We start from the raw sequence: 11,152 nt of genomic DNA on the forward strand, positions 1-11,152 counted from the left end.
TTTTCCTTTTAATTGGGTCCCTATACATTATTTTTTTTTTAATTTAGTCCCTCTTAACGTTAAACGTTAAAAAAATGTTAGTAAATTATAAAATTATTTGTATACCCTTAGGGACTAAATTGAAAAGAAAAAAAAATATAAGAACCTAATTGAAAATCCGGTAAAACTATAAATATTCAGTGAAAGATATTTCTATAATCCTCATTCAATGATTCTACAACATGAAAGATATCCTATAATTTCTTTTATTTTGTCACTATCATTCTTTTGCTTATTTATATATAAATTGTATCAAAAATATCCTTTTTTATTTTTAAAATACCTTATCTTAAGAACATAAAAAAAATGGATAAAATAAAATAAAAAAATAATAATAAATATATATAAAATTCAGTTCCATCCTTCAATTATTCATTATGATAATGTAATATTACATTTGGCTCAACATAAAAGAAAGGGAATGCAGCTCCAAAACCATCTCTAACCAAGTATGGTATAGGCTTGACAATGATATGATCTAGCTCTGACATCAACATATTTTTTAGTACTAGAACATGAAAATTCAACCGAGTCTAGCATATAATAAGAGCCTTAGTTCAAACAGAATTCATATTTAGATATTATTCAACCAGTTAGCAGCACTCCCAACCCTTGACATGCCAGTTGATTCCTTCTTAGCCTCATCCACTTTGAAAGTTGCACCACACACCTGATCAGAACTGTCAACTCTTGGAATGGACTTCACCTCATTAAGTGGATGCTCAAAATTGCTCAAACATCCGGATGTTGTAAAAAAGAATCCTAAACAAGCAGCAATACAAGTTATTTTTTGCCGCATGATGTATAATTTGGAATAATAAGAGGACCTTGAAATGGGAAATGTAACACCCTAACTTTTAGCACCTCATGATCGTACTAAAAGTCTGAGTGCTACTTACCTCTAAACCTTTTTGTTATATACTATCTTTATTTAATATTGAGCCTTCACGAATACGAACCGAAACTTTAATTAAGAAAACGAAAATAGACTTTATTTTACGCCACCAAATCACAAAAGTATATATATTCACATAGTATTAAATACATAAACTTATTTCAAGATTCCCAAAAACAAATCCTACCCCTCTAAAAACTCTAACTAACAGGGTGAGGGGAAAACAAATCCTAACAACTCAACTTATAAACATATTCCTCTGTGCTCCCGTAACTTGACAATGAGCCTTTGCACCTGTAGCTGAAAGGGGTGGAGATAGGGGGTAAGAACCGGGAAGTTCTTAGTAGGGTCGGGGTTAGAAATTAAGTTCATTTTTCCATTATTAACCAACCGCAACTAACAACAAAACACTTATAAGCATGAATAATAAAAGAACTCAGAAGCCAATCAGTCACACAGCACACACACACAATCACAGAGTTACACAGCACAGAGATATGCGCAAACAAGCATGATGCATGTCTATTCCTATCGCAGGTAATGAGCTCATTTGTCGGTTTTGACCCGCACCCGACGCAATCCGACACGCAAGTCAGATAAGGCATTTCAGCGGCATAACCTCTGCAAGTTTCCACTTCTTGCAGGCGCTGATTCTCCAGCTGAAGTATGCCGAACATGACCTCTGCAAGTACTTGCAGGCGTTGATTCTCCAGCTGAAGCATGTGCCACTTTCTCCTGGAAGCCGTTCCATACACACGGGCGTCCCCGCACAATCAGTCAAAAACAAAGCCCACGGCTTAACACTTTCACATCGGCACCATAACTATTTATTTTCCGTCACCCTCTCGTGACCTTTCGTGACCTTTCAATCATTCTCATAAGTACACGTGCCGATTTATCTTCTCTTTTTCTTTTAAAACTAAAACCACATCTTTATGCCATTCTCCAAAATCTTTAAAACAATTAATAATCCAACCGACTCTAACAGCAAAAATATTTCTTTAACAATTCAAAATCAGTTAATATATTTCTTAAAACTTTTGAAAATTCCATTTCTTATTCCCAAAATAATCAAAGCATCCCAATTATTTGTTCATACATAACTGAATCAAAATCTCAAGCAAACAACAATAATTCAACAATAATTTAACATAAACTCATTCAAATTCACACAATAATTAGCTAAATCAACATTCACTTATCAAACTCACATTTAATTATTATAAAGTTACCAAATCCTACCTCCATACGAAATCAAACTAACGGGACCTTCGGAGAAGTTTTCTGACCGAACTGCTGAAGAAGAAAACGTTAAGAATCGTCTGTGCCTCCTAAAACTCCAATTGACCGAACTCAAGGGAAAGAGGAGTTATGTCACCGTCAACTTTCACCGATCAAAAATGACGCCAATATGTAGAGGAGGAGAATACAAACACTTTTATCAGATTAGATTTTTCATTGAAGTTACGGATCTCAAGAAATTAAAACTGGAAGCATGGAAATTTGGTGAGTTATGGCTTTCTCTCTCTCGGTCACTCTTCTCTCTTCCTCGGCACTTTGCTTTCTCTTTTCTTCAAAGAATGAAAGCCATGCGTGTGTGATGATGATTAATCAAGAATCATTGGGTGATTAAATGAGAAATGGCATGTGTCATAGTTATATATATATATTCATGCATGAAAAAGCCACGTTTCATTTTTTACCTTTTGCTTCCTTAGCTAGATGGCTTCGGCCTTTTTTTAATAATAATAATAATAATAATAATAATAATAATAATTCTTATATATATATTTTTTTGAAATATTTTATTATAATAATAAAAATAATTTAAAACTTTTAATAAATTTTAAACTTAAAATATTATAAAATTTATTTAATTACTTTAGAAAAATAATTTTCTTTAAATATAACAATAAATTATGAATAATTAATTATTTAATTTTTTTTTAAAATTCGGGGTATTATATCCCACTCACCTTATAAAAATTTTCGTCCTCAAAAATTTATACAAAACGAAAGATATTTTATATCACTTCATTCATTTTTTTTTAACACATTTAAAAAAAAAGCAAAAATATCTCAGCATATATACATATATACAACTTTCAAATACTTGGATAGTTATATAGCATAAAGATACAAGGGTAAAAGTGTGGTTGCAAGCAAAGGTAATAAGGGAGGTTCGATGCAAAAGATAACATGGTTTAATCATGTGATGGTAAGACAAGATAACGAGAGGTTATAAAATATGCATGGGGTTAAAACGACGTGCTTAACGTCCACACACTAATCTAATCTCAAGTCACTCAAAAAGATACAGGATCTCAGAGAAAGGACAAGCAACTTGGACAAGGTTCACAAAGATTTCAAAGATTCACTTTGATGCATTAAACAAATCCAAATTACATCAACGAATATATAAGTCAAGAAGAGGAGTTTAAACAATACAAGGCTGATATTCAAGAAATTTAAGAAGATATATGCAATCAGGATCGAATGAGAAAGTATATGAACGGGGAAACAGGATTGGAGAATAATCAGGCAGCTCTCTTCAGGAAAGAAATCTCGAACTAGAACCTCAAGGCAAACCATGAAAGAACAGATACGTAACCGAGTAACATCAAGAAATTAACTCCTAATGTTCCAAAAACCCACGATTCACGTTACCTATTACTTCTATCTCGTCTATGATAATCCATTAGTGTTTCCATATACATAAATTATCAGTATTAAGTTGGCCAGACCTAATACCATGAGATATGTAATGGTCGACTAATAGCATTAATCAATAGACAATCATGCATCTGAAACTCAAACTCTTGTCAGTGGGACAAGTCCTACTGCATGACAAACACTCAGAGTATGCAGTAAAGCATAGTCAGTCCATTCCTAAGGCTCTAACAGGAATGAACTGCTCTGATACCATAATGTAACACCCTAACTTTTAGCACCTCATGATCGTACTAAAAGTCTGAGTGCTACTTACCTCTAAACCTTTTTGTTATATACTATCTTTATTTAATATTGAGCCTTCACGAATACGAACCGAAACTTTAATTAAGAAAACGAAAAGAGACTTTATTTTACGCCACTAAATCACAAAAGTATATATATTCACATAGTATTAAATACATAAACTTATTTCAAGATTCCCAAAAACAAATCCTACCCCTCTAAAAACTCTAACTAACAGGGTGAGGGGAAAACAAATCCTAACAACTCAACTTATAAACATATTCCTCTGTGCTCCCGTAACTTGACAATGAGCCTTTGCACCTGTAGCTGAAAGGAGTGGAGATAAGGGGTAAGAATCGGGAAGTTCTTAGTAGGGTCGGGGTTAGAAGTTAAGTTCATTTTGCCATTATTAACCAACCGCAACTAACAACAAAACACTTATAAGCATGAATAATAAAAGAACTCAGAAGTCAATCAGTCACGCAGCACACACACACAATCACAGAGTTACACAGCACAGAGATATGCGCAAACAAGCATGATGCATGTCTATTCCTATCGCAGGTAATGAGCTCATTTGTCGGTTTCGACCCGCACCCGACGCAATCCGACCCGCAAGTCAGATAAGGCATTCCAGCGGCATAACCTCTGCAAGTTTCCACTTCTTGCAGGCGTTGATTCTCCAGCTGAAGTATGCCGAACATGACCTCTGCAAGTACCTGCAGGCGCTGATTCTCCAGCTGAAGCATGTGCCACTTTCTCCTGGAAGCCGTTCCATACACACGGGCGTCCCCGCACAATCAGTCAAAAACAAAGCCCACGGCTTAACACTTTCACATCGGCACCATAACTATTTACTTTCCGTCACCCTCTCGTGACCTTTCAATCATTCTCATAAGTACACGTGCCGATTTATCTTCTCTTTTTCTTTTAAAACTAAAACCACATCTTTATGCCATTCTCCAAAATCTTTAAAACAATTAATAATCCAACCGACTCTAGCAGCAAAAATATTTCTTTAACAATTTAAAATCAGTTAATATATTTCTTAAAACTTTTGAAAATTCCATTTCTTATTCCCAAAATAATCAAAGCATCCCAATTAGTTGTTCATACATAACTGAATCAAAATCTCAAGCAAACAACAATAATTCAACAATAATTTAACATAAACTGATTCAAATTCACGCAGTAATCAGCTAAATCAACATTCACTTATCAAACTCACATTTAATTATTATAAAGTTACCAAACCCTACCTCCATACGAAATCAAACTAACGGTACCTCCGGAGAAGTTTTCTAACCGAACTGCTGAAGAAGAAAACGTTAAGAATCGTCTGTGCCTCCTAAAACTCCAATTAACCGAATTCAAGGAAAAGAGGAGTTATGTCACCGTCAACTTCCACCGATCAAAAATGACGCCAATACATAGAGGAAGAGAATACAAACACTTTTATCGGATTAGATTTTTTATTGGAGTTACGGATCTCAAGAAATTAAAACTGGAAGCATGGAAGTTTGGTGGGTTATGGCTTTCTCTCTCTCGGTCACTCTTCTCTCTTCCTCGGCACTTTGCTTTCTCTTTTCTTCAAAGAATGAAAGCCATGCGTGTATGATGATGATTAATCAAGAATCATTGGGTGATTAAATGAGAAATGGCATGTGTCATAGTTATATATATATATATTCATGCATGAAAAAGCCACGTTTCATTTTTTACCTTTTGCTTCTTTAGCTAGATGGCTTCGGCCTTTTTTTAATAATAATAATAATAATAATAATAATAATAATAATAATAATAATTCTTATATATATATATATATATTTTTTTTTTAAAATATCTTATTATAATAATAAAAATAATTTAAAACTTTTAATAGATTTTAAACTTAAAATATTATAAAATTTATTTAATTACTTTAGAAAAATAATTTTTTTTAAATACAACAATAAATTATGAATAACTAATTATTTAATTTTTTTTTAAAATTCAGGGTATTATAGGAAAGATATTGCAAAGTAAACCATAAAAAACAAAGGTGGGTGAGGAAAAAGAAAATATTTATGTACCTACATTTTCTATTCCTGGGTTACCAACTCTTAATTCCTTTCTTCCCCGAGTAAGAATATTGATATAGCATTCTAGAATTCCTAAACATCCTTCTAAATGCTAAATGAAATAAGAAGTATATAATTTTAATGTTCTGAAAATTTTAAAAGCCAATAGGTTCTTCTATCATTTAGTTAAGATGCTTAAAAGGAACCATTAGGAGGATAAATAATTTCTCTTCTTTCCCTTAATTCATTTTTCGCGAGCATATCTTTAAAACGTGAATTCTCACAGAAAATACTCAGCACAGCAGGCACAAAACAGTAACCAATTTTTCACATAAAATTATTTTAATATTACCTTTAGAAAATGGTGCAGAAGATGTCCCACAACTCTTAGTTACAACCTCTTTCTCATCTGCAAGAACAAAATTTCCATCAGCATCAACTCTCCAAAAAAAGGAAACACACTCATCAGCATCCTGAGAAAGAGCAGAAAGATGCATTGTACCCCAGGGTATAGTCATATAGAAGCAAATTACCGGCAAATAAATATGAGAGCAAAATAAATAGACTAAGGATTACTCACTGCAGCAATAAACGCGGTTTTAAAACCACTGTCAAACGGAATAAACGCAAATTTGCCTTGGAAATCTCTCACGACCTGAGTAGCAGGATAGGAACCACGATCTCTGAGAATCCTATGCCTCTATGACAATGATCAATTAAACTCATAATCAATTAATTATAGATAAAATACATAATCAGAACTCATAATCAATTCAACTCTCTCAAAGACATTTAATCAAACACCTTATCTCCAATCTCACCTCTTTCCTTATTTCTAACATAATCAATTAATTACAGATAAAATACATAATCAGAACCCATAATCAATATTTTTTAGTACAATTAAAACTAATTTTAGCAAACTAAGCTTCACAACTAGATTAATTGGTTCTCCTTGTCATTCAGGATGCTAGTTACCTAATCAAATAGAGTCAAATTATATACAAGCGGCAACCAAAAATAAGCATAAGCAAAATTAAAGGTATTTAACAATCAAGATTTCTCAACATTGTACCTGAAGCATTAGAATCGAAAGAGGATGCCGTTTGACTACTAGTTATTTTAAGCATAAAATTTCTCCTGTTCTTAGTGTAGTGGGAGGAAGACATTATTGAGAAGAATTATAAAACAAAATTCAATCATCACTTGTTGTTGCATCCATCACCAACAAAACCCAAATTCAGTAGAAATATCTGAAACTTGCCACCATGATGATAAAATTCAAATTCCCCATCACTACATAAAAAAAAAAGAGAAACAGAGTCCTAATAAAGTAACATCATCCCAGCAACAATAATTAACAATCAACAATAAACAAAATTCATCATCAGCAAAAAATTAATTTATATGCCAATTCACCAATTAACAAAATTTCTGTACATAAATATTCATATTGTAAATCCTAAATTACTATATCAAAACAATTCAAAAATCAATTTAAAAATTAGGTACTCAACCAATGCCATATTTTTTGAAAATTAAAATTAGCATGAACATGTTACATCAAGTTTTAAAAGCTGGAAAAAAAAGTAAATGTATATGTTACCTGTTTTGTGACAGATCGAGTACAGGGAGATCGAGGAGAGGCGTGGCGCAGGGACGAGAGGCCAGACGGGAGGTCAGGCGCGACGAGGCTCGGCACGGTGTGGTGCGGCGCAGCGACGTCAGGCGAGGCAAAGCACTGGGAGAGACAGCGACGGCTTAGATGGGAAAATAGCGCAGAAGACCTCCGAACATAATAACGCAGAACAAACCAACGTAGAGAGAAGGAAGCGACGGATGGACGACTACCAAGTGTCCGCTGCAGACGATGCCACAGATGGATGAAGACGATGGACCGACGCAGGAGATGATAGTGAATGCAATCTCCACAGAGCAACTGAGGGCTAGCTAGGTTTTTTTTCTAAGTGTGGGAGGGTTATTTTGGTATTTCAGAAAATAAGTGTGAAAGAGAATTAGAGATTTAGGAAAAAGTTAGAGAATCTTTAATTTAGGAACAGAATATTCCGTTAAATCTAACTGTTTGGTCACGGTAGGAACCTAATTGAAAAAAGATTTGGTGCAGGGACCAATTAAAAGAAAAAAAATATAGGGACTTAATTGAAAATTTCGCAAAACTATAAGGACCAACAGAGTAATTAAACCATTAATTTATCAATTAAAATTTAACGATAGTACTTATATATATATTATTAATTATCTTGATGTGTTTATCTATAAAGGATAATTGTGTAGATAACTTTTGTAGCAAAATTTCACTTGTTTTAATAGAATTTATGATAGATACACATCAGTTGATAAAAAAGTATATGAAAACTCAAAAGATAATAAGTGTTTTACTGTCTAAAACTACGTCGTTTTCATACTCATGTGACAGTAACGAAATATATACCACTGTAAATAATGAAATACATGCATGGACAATTCCATTTTATTTTATACTATTCATTGACAGAATGACATACATATTCACCGTTTGTTATCTTGGAGGCAGGGACGGATCCAGAAAGTTTAGTATGGAGGGGTCGAATTTTAGATAATTTTTTTTATTCCATAAAAATAATTAACATATAGTTATTAGAGTTAGTTTTTCAAAAAATTTATCAATATATATATATATAAATTTTTTTCACAATTTTATTTTTAATATGATAGTTACATAAAAAAATATAACAATATCAATAGTACATTATAAAATTATAAAGTACCAATAATTTATAGCTTGTTTAGTTAAAAATCATCACATACCTTATTAATTAAAATTAATTCGTTCAAAAATTTTTAAAATTTTGAAAATAAATGATAAATTATTTGAAAGACACAATACCTTTATAGAATACAAGATATAAGATATTTTTATAAAAAATTTCTTTCAACAACGTAATTTAGAAGAAAAATAAGTATTTTTTATAAGAAAAGAATATCTAAAGTACATAATGTGATTACCAAAATATAATTATGTAAATTATTATTAATATAATAATATAAATTTTAAATATGTTAATATAAAATAATCATATGATTTTTTTAAATAAATATAGAGATTATTATATAAAAATTAATTTGAAAGTTACAAAGACTTGAGGGTATGATATTAAATTAGTTAAGTGAAAATATTAGTGAATTAAACAATTAAGACATAAATCTATCACATAATAAAAAATAATACATATAAAAATACTAAATTATATAATATTTTTTATTTTTTTAAATACATATCTCATATATAAATATAATTTCTAAAAATTTTGGGGGGTCGAAGCCACTACTTGCCTCCCTCTAGGTCCATCCCTGCTTGGAGGACCTAATTAGTACTTTTTTTAAAAAAAATTAATTAATTCAAAGTTAACATCTTTGAAGATCTAATTATCACTTTACTCTTTTTATTTTTTTTTGTCAAAATTAGCCTTTTAAATGCATGTGTTATAATAAATTTTATGAGATTGAAAGCTTATTAAAAAATATAAAAAATAATGTTAAAATTCTTAATTTTGCTTTATTTTATCTGAAATTTTTTAATTTGTCTAAAATTTAAATTTTATTATTTTATATATAATTTTTATATTTTATTGACAAAATAACGAAATATATATATATATATATATATATATATATATATATATATATTAAAACTTTAGTCATATTTTGCAACTTTGTGTATGAAAAAAGAGAATTTATTTAAATATTTCATTTCTATATACCTGAAATATCACAAACTGAATCAATTAAACTAAATAAAATCGAAAGAAAGAAAAAATCATTTCGATTCTCATTACAAAAAAATTGCATTCCTATGTTAAATGTACCTTTTTTTTTATTTCTTATTTTTAACCGAGTCATTTTTCAAATATTACATCAAATAGCTTAGATTGATTATTTTACATTTTAAGATTAAATTAATTGAGTCATCCATTTTATCTTACAAATTTCAGCCTTTTTTTATTTATTATTAAAACCTTTTTATAAGCTTATTAAAACTATTTTCAATATATACCATGTGTTTAATACATGTTTTTTATTTTCATTTTTAGCACATTATTTTTTTTCTTTTTACGAATAACGGACCTATCTTAATTAAAATGTGTATTTAAGATTAATAATTAAGGAATATTCTTTCCATATAGAATTTGTTGATTTGTTAATTTTCTTTTATGTGTTATAATTTATATATGTGTGTATACGTGCGCGAGTGTAAATAAAGATTATAGAAAGTAAAATTGTTAAACTCTCGAGTTAATTCTTAAATACTTACTTATAAATTTATGAATTTAGACTAATACAACAAGTAAACTTAATAACTTAAATTTGAATAAACTCGAGTAAATTTGAATAAATTCGGTAAATTCACAAAACTTATATAAAATTGGTAATCTTTGTGTATACTATTTTAAATTTATTTTGGTCTCTTAATTATTAAAACATGTAATTTTGCAAAAAAAAAATTAAAAATATGATATCTATATCTAATAAAAATGTTAGTTTTTAACATCATATATTTGTGATTTATTTAAAGATATCAGATAGAGAAAAATTATTTAATAAAGTAAGGTGAGATTTTATTATTGTGTTTGCTTAATTGATACGAGAAAAGTAAAATTAGAAAAAAACTTAAAATTGTTTTATATATATATATATATATATATATATATATATATATATATATAAAGAATTTGCATGTTTCAAGTTATCTTAAAAATAAATTCAAATTATATATATAAGTAAAAGAATTTGCATGTTTCAAGTGATCTTAAAAATAAATTCAAATTATTTAAGATACGAAATTTCAATTTATACCTATAAATAGAATTAAAAAAACTATAAGTAGGAGATTTTAATTTCTCTTTTTATCTAATTCATTTAAGATTATCAAAAAAAATCACAAAAGATTACCACATATTGATTACATGTATCAAAAGTAATAAATAATTTATAATAATTTTTTTATATATTTTATTTTATTCAAATAAAATAGATTAGATATAATATTTGAGAGACGTTTTTTTTTGGATCATAATACTTGAGAGACTTTAATTAGTACTAAAAACATGTCGTCCAATTATACAAAATTACTGTCATACCAAGGTCCAAATTTATTATTAATATTTTGATTGATAAATTTTTGAGTTAAGCAAATCTTAAGATA

General features: G+C 29.5%; 1 protein-coding gene across 1 annotated transcript; it reads right to left on the reverse strand.

Annotated features, from left to right (window-relative positions):
• Positions 1-578: 578 nt before the first annotated feature.
• Positions 579-6,831, reverse strand: LOC130950056 (uncharacterized). Its single transcript, XM_057878617.1, has 4 exons — positions 6,817-6,831; positions 6,530-6,649; positions 6,302-6,422; positions 579-801 (listed from the first exon to the last, which is right to left on the reverse strand). Exons 1-4 carry the CDS (start codon positions 6,829-6,831, stop codon positions 614-616), a joined length of 444 nt encoding a protein of 147 aa, XP_057734600.1. The 3' UTR covers positions 579-613.
• Between the last annotated feature and the right edge of the window lie 4,321 nt (positions 6,832-11,152).

This window comes from Arachis stenosperma, chromosome 9 (assembly GCF_014773155.1).
Source record: "Arachis stenosperma cultivar V10309 chromosome 9, arast.V10309.gnm1.PFL2, whole genome shotgun sequence".
Classification (NCBI taxonomy): domain Eukaryota; kingdom Viridiplantae; phylum Streptophyta; class Magnoliopsida; order Fabales; family Fabaceae; genus Arachis; species Arachis stenosperma.